A 19,469-nucleotide genomic window follows, 5' to 3' on the forward strand; every position below is an offset into this window, starting at 1 on the left:
GGAGATTTACTTACCTGGATGATTGAGAATGCATCAAGACGTTTTAACCCACTTTGGCAAGGACTGCCTAAAGCTTGTATGTCAGTATGAGCAAACAGCACGTAAGATGGCGGACTACAGGAACCACCTGAGACTCAGCCTCAGATGCAGACAAAACAGGATTACTCCTAAAAGTCTGCAAATGTGCTCTTCAGTTAAAGGCTTAAAGGCAACAAAAACCCTCCAGAAGGCACAGCATCAGCTGCTTAATGAACGGGTGAGGCAAACAAATTTTACCATCGACATGCTAAAATCTCAAGAAGAGCGGATCCAACGGAGACTGACAATGCTTTTAGATGAGAATACTCTTAAAAAGGTGTTTGACTAACTGAGAAGGCTCATCTAGCACAGCACAAGAAGTCTAAGACCAGGCAACAAAGGAAGTTTGACTTACTTGTTGTACGTCGGAAACCACCACAAAATACGGAGAGTGTCCTCAGTGGCCAGAAGAGACAAGGATGCGACACAGAGGATGTGGACAAGTGGGTGAAGAATTTGCCTGACAGACAGCTCACCCAAACAGAGAAAAACATCCTTGCTAAAGGGTTGAATTTTGCTGTCACACCGAGACAAATCCCGCTAGTGGAGCTGATCACAGCCACAGAAACAGCAATTCGTAACAACAATATTGCAGAAGTGGAAGCAGAGCAACTACGGACGAAAGTTTCGGCCTGTCTCAGCAATGCAAAGCCCCCAGCATCCAACATCACCATGGAGGAGAGGAAGGCACTCACATCACTTAGTGATGACAACAACATTATCATCCTTCTGGCAGACAAGGGTAGGTGCACAGTATTGCTAAACCAGAAAGACTATCATGAGAAGATTTTGTCACTACTCAGTGATGAAAATACTTTTGAGCTCCTGAAACGAGACCCAGGAAGTGGCTACAGGAAGAGGGTGATAGACTGTCTGAAGCAGTTAGAACAAGACAAGGCTATTGACCGGACCTCATACCACAGGCTGTACCCAGGGGAGTCTACACCAAGTCTGTATGGTTTACCGAAAATACATAAACAGGGTGCACCTTTAAGACCGATTGTCTGCATGATCAACTCTGTCACCTATAACATCTCCAAGTTTCTGGCTTGAATCCTCAACCCGCTGGTGGGCAGCTGGATTTTGTTGAGAAGGTGGGAGATGTCATTATGGAGGCAGATGAAACCATGGTCTCGTACGACGTTACATCTCTCTTCACTTGCATCCCAGTCACGGAAGCGTTGGAGGTAGTCCATAAGAGATTACAGGATGACACCAACCTCAGCAACAGGACCACTCTCAGCATCGACCAAGTGTGTTTGCTTTTGGAACTGTGTCTTCATTCCACCTACTTCACATACAAGGGCCAGTTCTACAGGCAGAAACATGGGTGTGCCGTGGGCTCCCCAGTTTCACCCATCGTGGCCAATTTGTACATGGAAGAAGTGGAAAAGAGGGCTTTGTTATCCTACCCTTGAACACCACCAAGTCATTGGTTCAGGTATGTTAATGACACCCGGGTAAAAATCAAATCTCAGGACGTACTACACTTCACGGATCACATTAACTCGGTGGACCGACACATCAAATTCACCAGGGAGGATATGAAAAGTGGCAGGTTAGCCTTCTTAGACTGTGAGATTTCCATCAGTAATGGGGGACATCTAAAAGCTGACGTGTACCGTAAACCTACACATACGGATCAGTATCTAAGGTTTGACTCTCATCATCCACTGGAGCACAAACTGGGTGTCATCAGGACGCTACAACACAGAGCGAACACCATCCCCACTGACACAGCGGCCAGGGAGGCAGAAGAACAGCACATCAAGAATATCCTGAGTAAATGTGGTTATCCCAGCTGCACTTTTGTCAAAGCTGGAAAGGCACCTAAAGAAAGCTCCAGCCGATCCAGGAGAGAAGGACAACAGCTGCCCAAGCGAAAACCTGTAGTGATCCCATATGTGTCAGGAGTATCGGAGCAGTTGAGACGCATTTTTTCTAAACACCGGGTCTCTGTGGCTTTTAAACCCAAAACACGCTGCGCCAAAAATTGGTCCACCCCAAGGATCGGGTCCCCCGACACAAACAGAGTAACATAGTGTACGCTGTTAAGTGCCAGGAGGATTGCCAGGATTTCTACATCGGGGAAACCAAACAACCTCTGGCGAAGCGGATGGCACAACACAGAAGAGCTACCTCGTCAGGCCAGGACTCTGCAGTCTATTTACACCTACAGGCCAGTGGACACTCTTTCAGTGATGAGGATGTACACATCCTGGACAGGGAGGAACGCTGGTTTGAGGGCGGAGTCAAGGAGGCCATTTACGTGAAAAGGGAAAGACCATCTCTGAATCGAGGAGGGGGCCTAAGGGTACATCTGTCACCATCTTACAATGCTGTGATTGCAGCCATTCCCCAACTCTCTGTGAATGGTACTCATGGCCATTGATCAGTGGTTATTGATCAGTGGGTTTTGGTCAGTGGTTGTTGACCAATAGTCATGAGAATTTGCATTTTAACGATCATCATAATTATGATGAAGGAACTGACCTCCCAGCCCATTGTTCCTTCAGTGGGCTGGTTTCAGTCATTATGCAAATGTACTGTTTATAAGATTGGGGAAACCTGCAGTCAGCTGAGACGGAAGAAGTCACTTGGATGAGTGATGAAACGTTTCTCCCACAAAACGCTACGTCCAGATGAACAGAATCAACTTTTGGAGAGTAATTTTAGATCTTCCCAGAAGTGCTTATAGAAATTAGTTATTATTCCATCTGGCCCTGGTGAGCGATCAGATGTCATGTTCTTAATAGCAGAATCAAATTCTTCTATAGATAGGTCTTCATTGCAAATTTCCCTAAAATTATCATCAATTACTAGAATCCAATTACTGATTTTGTCAAAGAAGGAGGTGACATTTTGTTCTGAGTATGAGGACTTGTAAAATCTTTAAGGATGAGTGAGTATTTTGTCCTACCTGGATATAAGGTGTTAACCAAATACTTCCTCAAAAACTGATTATTGCATTTTTCATTAACAAGGTCAAGACCATCTAATTTTATTTTTATGTAAATTTGGAGCTGGTATATTTAAAATATTGTTCTTTATCGCGTTGATAAAAACTATTGGGATATTCTGTGATGAGGACTTGTAAAGGTTACTGTAAAAAGTAAATACTTCATTTGAAATGTGTTTATTGTCTGTACATTCCTCTCCATTGATTATTAGATTACATATAACGTTATATTCTTGTCTACGTTTTTCTAGATTGCAAAAATAGGCAGTGTTTTTTTCACCCTCTTCTATCCACTTGACTTTGGATCGCACATAAGCGCCCTTGGCTCAATAAAGGTACATTTCGTACAATTTAGATTGTAAGTTGTTAATTTTTTCTTTTTCTTCCTCAGTCCAATTCAATTTGCCATAAAGGTTCACAAGTTCTTTTACTACATTCGTTTCCTCTTCTTTCCTTTGCTTAATTTTTTACCGAATGCGATTGAGGATTTTCTGATTCTGCATTTAATTCTGCAGACACCAGTTAAAGGTTCCGGGAGAGACCATGGGTTAAGAGAGAGTGGTGAATCTTTTTGTGCTTGAGTTTTGGGGGTTTATAATATTGGGTTTAGTGTAAAATTAAAGTGTGAAATATTTATTAATATAAAAATGTGACGTGTATTTATTTATTCAAATTGGTATGTTGTATACTGTGGTGGAAGGTTGGGATTTAAGAATTTACCTGAGAGTGGAATAATGGTTTAGTCTGTGACAGCTGAACATATTTAAGGCTGCCAGTTGTCATTAGAGAGGGTTGATTGTGCTGTGAAGAAGCTCGACGAGTGAATTCTTTGTAAAGAGAGCTGTATGGCAAATAAATACTTTTTGTTCCACTACAGTTGCCTTGGTCCATCTCAATGTGTTTCCAGCCGCTAAGGGCTGCCCTGTTACACCCCTCCACTAAATAATATTCCTTTTTTTCTGCAGTGCATCAAACATATTGTCGTATAGATTATTTTTTTGTTGACAAAAAATTGCTTCCTAATATCAAGACTTGTAAATACAAAAGTACAGTAATATCTGATCACAGTCCACTTGTTTTGGAACTCAGCTTTCCGGATGAACCTTTTGTGTACTCCTGGAGACACAATCCTGCTCTTTTGTCAGATAAAGAGTTTGTGGAATATCTTTCCAAACAAATTGATATCTTTAGAAGAACAAACATTACGCCTGGCATGGCCTACAGTATAGTTTGGGGAAGCTTAAAAGCATTCTTACGGGGCCATATTATATCATAGTGTTCATATACTAGAAAACAGAAACAGAAACTCGTAATTGGATGAGCAATACTCTACAACCCCCTCTCCAGATCTGTATAAACAAAGATTAACTTTACAAACTGAATTTAATTTAATCTCAACCCAGTGGTCAGAGTCTATGAGTCTCAAATCTAGGGGAAGATGGTATGAGCACGGAGAAAAAGCATCCAAAATTTTAGCACATCAGCTCCGCAAATCAGAAGCAACTCGTATAATCCCGGAAATTAGGACCAAATCTGGACATGTCACCACTACCCCACAAAAAATGAATGAGAGTTTCAGAATATTCTTTTCCAGTCTCTATGATTCTGAATCTTTAAACACACCTGAACTGTTTGAGACTTTATTTTGATGGAATGACAGTTCCGACTTTAACCTCGGCATTCAGAGACCATTTGGAGGAGCAAACAAGAGTGGAAGCAGGGGCGATTTTAGCCCATTTTTGGGGGTGATGAAGCACCCCAAAACGAATCAAAGCACCCCCAAAGATTTCTTACTTTTTTTTTGGCAATATTTGCTGTTTGTGGGACACACTACTAAAAATATAAAAAGCATACAGTACGTAATTGAGATGGAACATTTTAACAACAAAATTTAGATACCCCCCCCCCCCCCCCCCCCTCCCAAAATGGTTTGTTCCAGCTCAGCTCTAGCTCCGTTGCTGCCAGAGCGATGGTGGCTGAGATGCAGCGGAGCGGAGGTGGAAGCGCCTGGCTTAAAACAGGACATATTAGCTGCATTTAACCTTCAGTTACTCTTTATATAGTTAGGTAGGAGTCAGGCCATGTTTCCTTTTAGCTGAAAAACATTACATCCAGGCAGGGGCGATTTTAGCCCATTTTTGGGGGTGCTTCAGCACCCCCAAAATGAATCAAAGCACCCCCAAACATTTCTTACTTTTTTTGACAATATTTGCTGTTTGTGGGACACACTACTAAAAATATAAAAAAAAAAAGCATACAGTACTTAATTGAGATGGAACATTTTAACAACAAAAGTATAGATAACCCCTCCCCCCTCTCAAAATGGTTTGTTCCAGCTCGGCTCTCCCCTGCTCTGGCTCTAGCGCCGTTGCTGCCAGAGCGATAGTGGCTGAGACGCAGCGGAGCGGAGGTGGAAGTGCCTGGCTTAAACAGCTGCATTTAACCTTCAGTTACTCTTTATATATTTAGGTAGGAGACAGGCCATGTTTCTTTTTAGCTGAAAAACATTACACCAGGTAACCTGCTGGGTTGAAAACGTGTTTCCCGACTATGTTTGCTACCCTACAATCCGTCTTGCTCTGTAGTAAAATCAGCAATATTTGACCTTCCTGTTGCTCCCATTGAAATTTATACAGCCTATTTAAAATCTAAAACTTAACATTGTCCGTAGCCTGCTGCTGTTACCACTGTCCTGTTTGAAATGGAATGAAAGAAACTGGTTATTTTCTCATATGTGCCGATATTGAACCCAAGGTACTAACTGACTGGATGCCCATTAACCTTATAACTCCTGGTGTGTGTGTGTGTGTGTGTGTGTGTGTGTGTGTGTGTGTGTGTGTGTATGTGTGTACGGGTTCGTACTATCCTGGTGGGGACCAAAATCTGACTTTTACTATCCTGGTGGGGACTTTCTGCACCGTGGGGACCAAAATCCAGGTCCCCTCGGGGTTGAAAGCAATTTTCACACTCAAAATGCGGTTTTACTGTCAGGGTTACAATTAGGTTATGGTTAGGTTTAGGGTAAGGGTTAGGGTTAGGCATTCATTTTTAATGGTTAGGGTTAGGGTAAGGGGCTAGGGAAAGCATTATGTCAATGGGATGTCCCCACGAGGATAGCAAACCAGACATGTGTGTGTGTGTGTGTGTGTACAGAGAGACAGCCAGGTTCATAATGGATATGAGGAAGTTTTTTCAAAAACAGGAGCCACATTCAGGTAAAAGTGTAAGATCAAATGATCCATCAATAAAGGATAATGTTGGATCAGTGTTTCAATATTTACATCATTTATTAGATGTACATGTGGTTTGTTTATTTGCCTTTTGGTTGAAAGTACACTGAAAGAGGACTTTTTTTATTAGTGATCTTAATAGTATTGTTTTTTAAATCTAATTGAATACAATCTATTTGTGTATGATTGTCAGTCCAAAGAGGGAGAGAGGAAAGAGGGGAACGTGAGGAGAAAGTACAAGGTCAGGAAGAACCAGGTAAGAAAACAGACAGGGAATACTAACAGGCAAAATAGAAACTGTTAAACTGGCAAAGAAAAACAAACAAACAACTAATTTTACTCATAATCTGGAAGTTGTGTTCTCCCTATATTAAAGCTGCTATACAGAATCTGCAAAACAAACTGGGTTGTCAGCCCTGGCACTGCATTACCATATTGAACTTCAGTCAGAGGAAGTCACGGTTGCCAAAAACTTTTTGAAGCTCAAGAGTGAGGCTGGTGCCATTCCAGATATGCTAACATTGTACAATCTTCTGGATAATCAGATCTTCCCCACACTGAAAACTGTTATTCAGGTTGCCCTAACAAACCCAGTTAGCAGCTGTAGCTGTGAAAGGTCTTTTAGTGTCTTTTAGTGTTTAGAGTCAGCTCCATACCTGGCTGAGAAGGACCATGGGTCAAAGCAGACTCCAGCACCTGGCCTTGATGTCAGTTGAGAAAGAGATGCTTGAGAGAGTTGACCACCAAAATGTGATAGACAGATTTGCCAACCTCAAGGTGAGGCGACATGGGTTAAAAGAAAAGAAAAAATCTGCAGAGCCATAGTAGTATCTGCACTAAAGATCTTTTCGTACATTGTATACATTGTACCATAGGCCAAGGTGTCTCAATTTTTAAAATTTTTAATAATATTTTGTACATTTCAAGGACTCTTCTATTTTTGGAGTGTATTTTTTATGTATCTGTATTATATTATACAAACACTTTAAAAGTGAATCTCTGTCCAAAAAATGCACTCAGTTTACTTTTTACTCACTATGAGCATCATTCATTATTCTCCCGCAGTAATTAAGGTTAGGATATGTATTTTTTTAAAAATTCCAATCCATTCTTCTTTAGCAGCATTTAAATAACCTTTATCAGATTTGATGGTTTTGTTACAGACTTTTCAAAAAAGTGTTTTGCTTTTCTTTCACAAATGTGGGGATTCAATTGTGTTAAAATGTACAAAACAGTCATGTCATGTTTTGTGACGAGGACCCAGGCACAGAGAGACTTGATGAATTTAAGAATCTTATGATTTAATAAAGAAATTTGCAGACTTGCACAGAGATGGTAAAATTATGATGACTGATAATGGAGATGAAGACAACAGACGATGAGGACAGGGAGGAACAGGGGTTTAAATGCACCAAGGAGACAGTCAGAGGGAACTCGGGACAACTGGAGACATTTAAGGATGCAAGGACTGACAGAGACAGGGAAGAAGTCTCATTGTGACGAGTAAAGTTTACCTTGCCTGGATGGGCAGCTCTCTGGGTGCTTAGCACCCCCAAAGCTCTGATCCTAGAATCGCCCCTGAGTGGAAGAAATTAAATTGGCGATTAGTTCAATGCAGAGGGGCAAATCCCCGGGTCCGGATGGTTATCCGGTTGAATTTTTCAAGACCTTTAAAGACAGTTTATCACCTTTATTACGAGACATGTTCATTGAGTCATTTGCTTCAAAATGTCTTCCCCTAACGCTTCGACAAGCGACTATCTCACTCATACTGAAGCCAAATAAGGACCCACTAGTGTTCGTCATATCGTCCTATGTCACTCTTAAAGGTAGATTTAAAAATACTGTCAAAAACACTTGCTCTCAGGTTAGAGCAATATCTACCGTTGTTAATTTCTCCAGATCAGACAGGATTTGTGAAGGGTAGGCATGGTTTTTTCAACCTGCGCAGGTTTTTGAACATATTACACACCGAGTCAACTACAGCCCCTGAAATTGCCTTATTACTCGATGCTGAGAAGGCATTTGACCGGTCGGAGTGGGAGTACCAGTTTTATACTCTAAATAAATTTGGATTTGGCCCTAATTTCATTTCGTGGATTCAGTTACTTTAATCCTCACCTATGGCACGTGTTAGAACAAATTTGTTGTTCTCTTCTTATTTCCCACTTCTCCGTGGTACGAGACAAGGATGTCCCTTATCCCCTCTTCTTTTTGTGTTATCAATTGAAGCATTAGCGATTAAGCTGCGAGCTGGCAATTGCATTAAGGACAAAATATCCTTATATGCTGATGATCTCCTGTTGTATATGTCAGAGCCTTTATGCTCTCTTCCCCGTGCTCTTGTCATTTTTGAATGTTTTGGCAATATTTCAGGTTACAAGTTGAACCTGCATAAAAGTGAGCTTGAACTTCTCTTTATAGCCAGGGAGATTTAATTTTCAAATTTTCAATTTAAAGTTAAATAAGATAACTCTTTATTGTCATTGCACAGTCATACATAGTACAATAGTACAATGAAATTGGAAAACTGTCCTACATCGGCACTACATGTAACACAACACGACACGATACGACACAACGCAACACAAACAACGCAACCAACACAACACAACACAGTATAATAACTTAGTAATAAAAAAGAATAAGTGTATTTGTATTGCACACTGTTATTATTGCACATTAATTATTATTGCACCTTGTTATAAATATAAATATTATTATTATTACTGTTTTTACCGTTGTTAACCCCCCCCCCCAAAAAAGTCCAGGTAGGTAGCCAGTCAGGTCAGCTATTTGCATTGATCAGGGCTATTGCCCTGTTGTAAAAGCTGTCCTTGAGTCTATTTGTTCGGGACCTCAGCAGCCTGAACCTCCTGCCAGACGGCAGCAGCTTAAACACCCGGTGTCCTGGGTGTGTACCATCCCGTAGGATGCTGCGTGCCCTCTTGAGACAGCGAGTGCTGTACAGGTCCTTCAGGGAGGGAAGAGGATGTCCAATGATTTTTTGGGCCATATTGATGACCCTCTGGAGTGCCTTTCTGTGTGCTGTGGTGCAGCTGGAGAACCACACACCGATGCAATATGTCAGCACACTTTCAATGGAGCAGCGGTAGAAGACGGTCAGCAGCTCCTTCTTCAGGTCCATTTTTCTGAGGATTCTCAGAAAGTGGAGACGCTGTTGGGCCTTCTTTAAAACCGCAGAGGTGTTAGAGCTCCATTGGAGGTCTGTGTCTATGTGCACACCCAGAACCTTGAAACTGGAGACCCTTTCCACACACTCCCCGTTGATGCCGACAGGCTGCAGCTCAGACTTCCTCCTTCTGAAATCAACTACCAGTTCTTTTGTCTTGGTGGTATTGAGGTCCAGGTTGTTATCTACACACCAATCTGACAGCCTCTGAACTTCAGCTCTGTACGCCGTCTCATCTCCCCCAGAGATGAGCCCCACCACGGTGGTATCATCTGCAAACTTGATGACTGCGTTGTCTGGGTGGGTACTAACACAGTCATGTGTGTACAGAGTGTACAGTAGGGGACTCAGTACACAGCCTTGTGGAGAGCCGGTGTTAAGCCTGAGGGCTGAGGAAAGATGAGGCCCCACTCTAACTCTCTGTACACGGTCTGAGAGGAAGTCTCTGATCCAGCGGCAGGTGGTAGAAGGAAGTCCAATTTCCAGCAGTTCAACTATTAGTCTGTCTGGGAGTATCGTATTGAAAGCAGAGCTAAAGTCAACAGAGTCAAATCAGAGTATGTGACCCATCTGGGGGTTAATGTTACCCATTTATATAAAGATCTTTACGAAAGAAGCTTTGTCCCGCTGCTTAAGAATACTGAGACAGATCTTCAGACATGGAACAGTCTACCACTGTCATTAATTGGCCGCATCAATTCGTCCTGCCATTAATTAATACTTCAATCTTAAATATGATCAACCTATCTCTAATAATCGGCTATGTACCACAGGCCTTCAAGCTGGCTGTAGTTAAACCTTTACTTAAAAAGCATCTCTAGACCCAGCTGTCTTAGCTAATTATAGGCCAATCTCCAACCTTCCTTTCATATCAAACATCCTTGAAAGAGCAGTTGTCAAACAGCTAACAGATCATCTGCAGAGGAATGGCTTATTTGAAGAGTTTCAGTCAGGTTTCAGAGCTCATCACAGCACAGAAACAGCTTTAGTGAAGGTTACAAATGATCTTCTTATGGCCTCTGACAGTGGACTCATCTCTGTGCTTGTCCTGCTAGACCTCAGTGCAGCGTTAGATATTGTCGACCATAATATCCTCTTAGAGTGATTAGAGCACGCTGTAGGTATTACAGGTACTGTGCTGCAGTGGTTTGTATCATATCTGACTGACTCCACAGACAAGGTACGCGAAGATATGGGAATAGGACAACGGTGGTAGGCTGTCTGGGTTTCCACTCCACTGCCTTTTTTCATACGGGTCCACATTACCGATGCACGCTATTTTTTCCATGTACCGTCTCTTGGCGTATGGGCGCAATCGTTCGCGATACAGCCCTTTGTCTTTTGCGCTGATTTTAAGCGTGGTTCTGGCAGTCCTGCTTCCAACACAGTGTGTTTGTTTTGATTTGTGGCCTTCTGACATGGCGCCGCGATCCCACAATGCACTGCGGCGTGACGTCAACTCCAAAGCCCTATTGTGGCAAAACGTGCCTATCAGCTTTGTTGAGTTCAGCTCTACCACCATAGAACTGTACACCTATAAACGTAACCCTTTGTTGTATGACTCGCTCAGAATCTGGGTGCAATGTAGGAAAAGGTTTGGGTTACACTTAATGTCAATTAAAGCACCTATCAGCTCAAATCATATGTTCCCACCCTTCATGATCAAGTCTGCTTTTAAAATATGGGAAAGTAGTGGACTTAGAAATATCAAAGACCTTTTTGTAGATGGAATTTTTGCCTCATTCACGCAGCTCCTGAAGCAGTTTAATGTTCCTCGGCAACATTTTTTCCACTATTTACAAATTCACCACTTTGTAAAGAGTCGATTTCCTTCTTTTCTGGAAGTACCTGAGGAAACGTCTTTGGATAAAATTATTAATATAAACATTCATAAGAGAGGGGCGATTAAAGAAATCTATGCTATATTACTAGATCTTCAATCTCCTTCTCTCTCCATCCTTAAAGCACAGTGGGAGAAAGACTTTGGGATGATTATAACAGATGAACTCTGGCAATCTTTTCTCCATAGGGTACACTCTTCTTCTATATGTGCCAGGCATGGACTCCTCCAATCTAATGTCCTACACCGATTACATATCTCCCAGGAAAAGTTAGCCAAGTTCTATCCAGGAGCTGGCCCCCTGTGTAACAGATGTAAAGCAGAAACAGGTTCACTCCTTCATACTTTTTGGACATGCCCCAATCTTCATAACTATTGGGTGTCTATATTTAATACCTTTTCAGAGATATATAACGTTAAATATGATCCTTCTGCTCCAAGGGCTATCTTTGGGATGATACCTCAAAACATCACTCTGCCAAAATACTATTCGAATTCTACTGCCTTTGCTTCACTCATTGCAAGGCGCCTTATACTTTGAAGATGGAAGCAGGAAGCTCCTCCCACACATGAACAGTGGCTTGCAGAGCTCATGAGGTTTGTGCATTTGGAAAAGATGAGATATACACTGGCACGTTCAACCACCAAATTTCTTAAGGCATGGCAGCCATTCCTGATGTACATGGAAACATTTAAAATGACCACCTTATCATGACCGGATACTGTATCTCACTATCGTAGTTAACTGTACACTGAATGTCCCTTATACATTTTATTTTTATATTTGTGTTTGTTGTTGTTGTTGTTTGTTTGTTTTTGTTTTTTGTTTTGGAGGGGTTTCTTTGGTTGGTTTGTTTGTTTTCCTTCTCTCTTTCTGTTATCTTTTGGGGGTATTGTAAATACTGAACAGCAAAGTACTGTATGTTCAAAGTTTTGCTATTAACATGCTGCTGTGACTGAAAATTCAATTATTTTTTAAACAGAAAAAGAAAAAAAATCACCTCGAACTACTATATAATCAGTGGGGAATTTGGTACTAAGTTCTTTTATAATTGTAGACATTTGATGCAACAAGTAATGCGTTACTTGTGCTTGCCCATCTCTGATGACTACACAGAAAACAAAAGGAACCACTGTGTTGAAATAACCTACGCAAAGCTCTGTTGTTATTTAAAAATAAGTCTTCCTGAGTTAAAGACCCTTAAAGTTCATTGGTTGGAAATTTTTTTTAACATATTTTATCTTTTTTGGGCGGCATTGTGGAGCCCTCACACCTCACAGGTACAGGAGTAATCCTCATGGAATTTTCAGGGCTTAAAACCATATTTAAGCTTTTTTAAAAACTGCTGCCAAATCAGTTTCAACAACTATCCCATGTGTTACAATCTAAAGACCAAATTTTTTGTGATGATTTTTTTCTATATGAGCAATTTTATATGAACAATGAGCTTTGTTCTTTAGATTGTGCAAACTATTATCTATACTTTTTAGTGGTCAACTAAACTGCAATGAGGTCAACATTAAAAGTGAAACATAAAATCAGTCTTAGAGCAGACTCAAACTCCAGTCCAGTTTTTAAAGGATACGTGGATTGTGTCAGGTTAGAAGGTGAATGAGGATCCCATATGTAGACTCATAAGGCAGCATGAACTGCATGTCAATCCTTTCATCTCTGAGATGGCTGCTCAGTTCAAGCTGTCAGCTCAGCAAGAAGCCAGCAGCAGCAGCAGGAGATCAGAGCAACAGTCTGCTAAACCAGGAGATGTTGCCTGTGATGTTTGTACTGGGACCAAACTGAAGGCTCTGAAGTCCTGTCTGGTGTGTCTGACCTCCTACTGTGAGACTCACCTGCAGCCTCATCAGACTGTTCCAAATAAGTGATAATAAGAAGTGTTTTACATAAATCTACACAGTTTATGAAAATGTGAAAATGTTTAATATAATCTAAAATAGAAGACTTTTGTAGTATAGTATTTTATTTAAAAGTAGAGTAATTCTGCCCTCCAAGAAGACGCCTTCTAGTGGAGATGATCCCAAACAGCAGCCTGCAGCCACAGAAGGGCATGATAGAATCTGACAGTGAAGCACAGTTGAACTTGTTTTTAAACCTTAAATATACATGTCGAGTTCTCCAGAATCAGAATGTGATGATTACAGATGGCTGTCCTCCATGATGCTCTGCTCCAGTGTAAATGACTGCGGCTCATGTTTTTCATTTTCATGCATAGACGGAATACAAAAATGACATGAAACTGGAACGTGTGTGTTTGATTCAAAATGCTTGCTTGGAAAAACTTTGAGAAAAACTTTTTGTAGTTTTACTCTGTGTTAGAGATCAGTCAATATGATAAATTCATTAGATATTCATTTGATCTTTCTGAGTTCACTTCAATAATTACTTCCTCCAAACCATCAACGTGTCTTTTAGACCCCATTCCTACAAAACTGCTCAAAGTTGTCCTGCCATTAATTAATACTTCAATCTTAAATATGATCAACCTATCTCTAATAATCGGCTATGTACCACAGGCCTTCAAGCTGGCTGTAGTTAAACCTTTACTTAAAAAGCCATCTCTAGACCCAGTTGTCTTAGCTAATTATAGGCCAATCTCCAACCTTCCTTTCATATCAAACATCCTTGAAAGAGTAGTTGTCAAACAGCTAACAGATCATCTGCAGAGGAATGGCTTATTTGAAGAGTTTCAGTCAGGTTTCAGAGCTCATCACAGCACAGAAACAGCTTTAGTGAAGGTTACAAATGATCTTCTTATGGCCTCTGACAGTGGACTCATCTCTGTGCTTGTCCTGCTAGACCTCAGTGCAGCGTTAGATATTGTCGACCATAATATCCTCTTAGAGTGATTAGAGCACGCTGTAGGTATTACAGGTACTGTGCTGCAGTGGTTTGTATCATATCTATCTAATAGACTCCAATTTGTTCATGTAAATGGAGAGTCCTCTTCACATGCTGAGGTTAATTATGAAGTCCTACAGGGTTCAGTGCTAGGACCAATTCTGTTTACATTATACATGCTTCCCTTAGGCAGTACATTAGAAGACATAGCATACATTTTCACTGCTATGCTGATGACACCCAGCTCTATCTGTCCATGAAGCCAGATAACACACACCAATTAGTTAAACTGCAGGAATGTCTTAAAGACATAAAGACCTGGATGGCCACTAACTTTCTGCTTCTTAATTCAGATCAAACTGAGGTTATTGTACTCGGCCCTGAAAATCTTAGAATTATGGTATCTAAGCAGATTCTTACTCTGGATGGCATTAACTAGAAATATCCTGTCTCAGAGTGATGCTGAAAAACTATTTCCAGGCTGAATTCACTATTATCAGGAAGTCCTAAAAACTCCCTGAAAAGCCTTCAGTTAATCCAAAATGCTGCAGCAAGAGTCCTGACAGGGACTAGAAAGAGAGAGCAGATTTCTTCTGTATTGGCTTCCCTTCATTGGCTCCCTATTAAATCACATGTCAGGTGTGTAACATTATTGGCTGTTCACAAGGGTGCAGGCAGACCATATTGACAAAGCACTTTCACATTACTGAACAAATGAAGTGCTGATTAATAAAAATTGACTCTGGTGGGACTCGAACCCACAATCTTTGAATCTCTCTGTACTTCTAAAAGTCCAATGCGCTCTCCATTGCACCACAGAGGCCCCTTAGCGCAATAGGAAGGTCAGCCAGTGCAGGTGGATTCAGGTTAGCAAAACTGGATGTGTGTCAGTCTCTGGCCTTTGGTTTGTAAAGTAACAGGGGCTTTGTCAGCATGTAATCATAACTGCACTATCAATGTTTATCAACAGCTTGTTGATTTCGGGAAGTCATATCTGCTAACAAGTAGTCACTCCTTGTAGGTGTGGACAGACTACAGAGGGCTGTTCACACTCATGTTAATGCCAGGTATGAACAGGGACTTTTTCACTATACATTTCTGCAGTGTGACATTGTGACATGTCTGCATTTGACCTGGAGAAAATCTCACCAATATTGAGCAAATGAAATGCTCATTAACAGAACTTGAGCCGTAAATCTCCAAAAAGTTGATTCTGTTCATCTGGACGTAGCGTTTTGTGGGAGAAACGTTTCATCACTCATCCAAGTGACTTCTTCAGTCTCAGCTGACTGCAGGTTTCCCCAATCTTATAAACAGTACATTTGCATAATGACTAAAACCAGCCCACTGAAGGAACAATGGGATGGGAGGTCAGTTCCTTCATCATAATTATGATGATCGTTAAAATGCAAATTCTCATGACTATTGGTCAACAACCACTGATCAAAGACCACTGATCAATGGCCATGAGTCCCATTCACAGAGAGTTGGGGAATGGCTGCAATCACAGCATTGTAAGATGGTGACAGATGTACCCTTAGGCCCCCTCCTCGATTCAGAGATGGTCTTTCCCTTTTCATGTAAATGGCCTCCTTGACTCCGCCCTCAAACCAGCGTTCCTCCCTGTCCAGGATGTGTACATCCTCATCACTGAAAGAGTGTCCACTGGCCTGTAGGTGTAAATAGACTGCAGAGTCCTGGCCTGACGAGGTAGCTCTTCTGTGTTGTGCCATCCGCTTCGCCAGAGGTTGTTTGGTTTCCCCGATGTATAAATCCTGGCAATCCTCCTGGCACTTAACACCGTACACTATGTTACTCTGTTTGTGTCGGGGGACCCGATCCTTGGGGTGGACCAGTTTTTGGCGCAGCGTGTTTTGGGGTTTAAAAGCCACAGAGACGCGGTGTTTAGAAAAAAATGTGTCTCAACTGCTCCGATACTCCTGACACATATGGGATCATTACAGGTTTTCGCTTGGGCAGCGGTTGTCCTTCTCTCCTGGATCGGCTGGAGCTTTCTTTAGGTGCCTTTCCAGCTTTGACAAAAGTCCAGCTGGGATAACCACATTTACTCAGGATATTCTTGATGTGCTGTTCTTCTGCCTCCCTGGCCACTGTGTCAGTGGGGATAGTGTTCGCTCTGTGTTGTAGCGTCCTGATGACACCCAGTTTGTGCTCCAGTGGATGATGAGAGACAAACCTTAAATACTGATCCGTATGTGTAGGTTTACGGTACACGTCAGCTTTTAGATGTCCCCCATTACTGATGGAAATCTCACAGTCTAAGAAGGCTAACCTACCACTTTTCATATCCTCCCTGGTGAATTTGATGTGTCGGTCCACCGAGTTAATGTGATCCGTGAATTGTGGTACGTCCTGAGATTTGATTTTCACCCGGGTGTCATTAACATACCTGAACCAATGACTTGGTGGTGTTCAAGGGTAGGATAGCAAAGCCCTCTTTTCCACTTCTTCCATGTACAAATTGGCCACAATGGGTGAAAATAGGGAACCCATGGCACACCCATGTTTCTGCCTGTAGAACTGACCCTTGTATGTGAAATAGATGGAATTAAGACACAGTTCCAAAAGCACACTGTTATCCTGTTGCTGAGGTTGGTGTCATCCTGTAATTTTTTCCGAACTACCTCCAACGCTTCCGTGACTGGGATTTAAGTGAAGAGACATGTAACATCGTATGAAACCATTGTTTCATCTGCCTCCATCTCTCAGGCAATGGCTAACTGGAAAACATAGTCGTATTTCTTTCTCTGAAGGGAAAGTTTCAAGGATGAATCGAAATGAAGGTGTCGACCGATGTAATGTGCTGTGTAATGCCTTTTGTCTGTGTTTTTGTCAGTTCGTACATAAGATATGAGGGCGGCGGTCATCGTTAGAGACCACTTTGTCGTTTGACCAAACTGCGCTCTCTCCATGCTGCAGCATCTGATTAAACCACTTCAAAAGACACTCATCGAGTGCTTGCAGTTTAACTTTTATGACATTACCTTAAGAACATTTCAGTCTGTACTTTTTTATATTTACTTGAGTAAAAAAGTTGAAACAATACTTAAACCTTTACTAGAGTATGTTTTAACAATAGTATTTCTATTCAGTACAGAATGTCTGTACTTTTGCCAACATTGGTCAAAAGTTCAAATCAGTAAGCGGTGCTTAATTTTCAGACAACTGGTCCAAAATTAGAGGTGAATAGGAGGAAGAAAACATAACAAAGAAATAAAATAAATTATAGCCTCCACACATTGTCTCGCTGTTTATTGAATTATTGAACAATAATGCATTTACAGTTTTTCTTTTCTCTCCATTTATCCTCCCAGTGTGGACATGTCTGCTGCCAGCTGTCTGCTGTCTGAAGACCAGTTTCTGTGCTGCATTTGTCTGGAAGTGTTCACAGATCCAGTCAGTACACCATGTGGACACAACTTCTGCAAGAACTGCATCACTCAGCACTGGAACAGCAGTCCTCTGTGTGAGTGCCCCATCTGTAAAAGGAAGTACTACACAAGACCCGAGCTCCATGTCAATACTTTCATCTCTGAGATGGCTGCTCAGTTCAAGCTGTCAGCTCAGCAAGAAGCCAGCAGCAGCAGCAGGAGATCAGAGCAACAGTCTGCTAAACCAGGAGAAGTTCTCTGTGATGTTTGTACTGGGACCAAACTGAAGGCTCTGAAGTCCTGTCTGGTGTGTCTGACCTCCTACTGTGAGACTCACCTGCAGCCTCATCAGACTGTTTCAGGCCTGAAGAGACATCAGCTGATCGACCCTGTTAAGAGCCTGGAACGAAGGATATGTTCAAAACATGATAAACCGCTGGAGATGTTCTGCAAGTCCGATCAGATGTGTGTCTGTGTTGTGTGCTCAGTTTCAGACCACAAGCGCCATGATGTTGTTCCTCTGAAAGAGGAATACAAAGTGAAGAAGGCAGGGCTGGAGAAGAAACAGGCTGAAATTCAAGGAATGATCCTGAAGAGACTGGAGAAGATTCAGGAGGTTAAACGCTCTGTGCAGCTCAGTAAGGAAGAGGCAGACAGAGAGCTGGAGGGGGGTGTTCAGTTCTTTGGTGATTTGATGGAGTCTATAGAGAGAGGTCTGAATGAGCTGACAGAGGCGGTCAAAGAGAAGCAGAGAACAGCAGAGAAACAGGCTGCAGACTTCATCAAGGAGCTCGAGCAGGAAATCTTTGAGCTGATGAAGAGAAGCTCTGAGATGGAGCAGCTCTCAAACTCAGAAGACCACCTCCAGTTCATCCACAACTTCTCTTCTGTGAAAGCTGTTCCACCCACTAAAGACTGGCCCAACACCAGTATCCATCTACCTTCATATGAAGGGATGGTGGTGAGAGCTGTGAGTCAGGTGGAGAAGAAGCTAAATGACCAGATGAAGAGTCTGTTTGAGGACGAGCTGAAGAGAGTCCAGTGGTACAGATGTTATGCCATGCTTGATCCTGATACGGTTCACCCCAGACCCCCCCAGTATAAAGGGAATGATTGTAGATGTGTGTTATCAAATCTGGGTTACTCTTCTGGAAGATTTTATTTTGAGGTCAAGGTTGACAAGTGGTCTGCGTGGACTTTAGGAGTGACCAGAAAGGATAATGTGAAAGGACAAGTCCAGCTGAGTTCCAGCAACGGTTTCTGGACTTTATGTTTGTGCTCTGATGGGTATGTAGTTTCCACGGAGCCGGCAGTCCACCTGTCCCTGAGGTCGAAGCCTGAGAAGGTGGGCGTGTACGTCCACTACGACGAGGGTCTGGTCTGCTTTTATGACGTCAGCACTGCAGCTCTTATCTACTCCTTCTCTGACTGCTCCTTCACTGAGAAGCTCTACCTGTTCTTCAGTCCCTGTTCCAATGATGGTAATAACATCCACACTGGTGGGTTCGGCTGCGTAATACAATAACCAGAATGATAATGATGTGCACACCTTTTTTATATTTATCAACTTTTTTCAAGATTTTGTGTCATAATCTTTTTTTTTGTGATGTACAAGCACTTCCTTTAAGCTCCTAAGACCCAAACTCTTTCATGGCATGCATTTTGAATTTCTCTTTGCTATTTGGGCTGATTGGGACCTGATGAATGTAAAAGAAAGAATTATGTGATTTTTTTTTAGCCTGATTTTTGTTTTTGAGGAAAATGAGATCCACATATGAGGACATTTAAATTTCGATAGAACAGTTGCAGTATCACGGCCTCGTAAGTGGACATCTGGCCCTTGTAGAGCAAAATTAAGTATTTTGAATGGTAAATGGTAAATGGCCTGTATTTGTATAATTCAATTCAATTTTATTTATATAG

The 19,469-nt window shown here is 41.8% G+C and overlaps 1 protein-coding gene across 1 annotated transcript; it reads left to right on the forward strand.

Moving 5' to 3' along the window:
• The first annotated feature begins 17,496 nt into the window (after positions 1 to 17,496).
• On the forward strand, positions 17,497 to 19,071 carry LOC134630259 (nuclear factor 7, ovary-like). Its single transcript, XM_063477416.1, has 2 exons — positions 17,497 to 17,752; positions 18,035 to 19,071. Exons 1-2 carry the CDS (start codon positions 17,497 to 17,499, stop codon positions 19,069 to 19,071), a joined length of 1,293 nt encoding a protein of 430 aa, XP_063333486.1.
• The last annotated feature ends 398 nt before the right edge of the window (positions 19,072 to 19,469 follow it).

This window comes from Pelmatolapia mariae, linkage group LG7, assembly GCF_036321145.2.
Source record: "Pelmatolapia mariae isolate MD_Pm_ZW linkage group LG7, Pm_UMD_F_2, whole genome shotgun sequence".
Taxonomy (NCBI): Eukaryota; Metazoa; Chordata; class Actinopteri; order Cichliformes; family Cichlidae; genus Pelmatolapia; species Pelmatolapia mariae.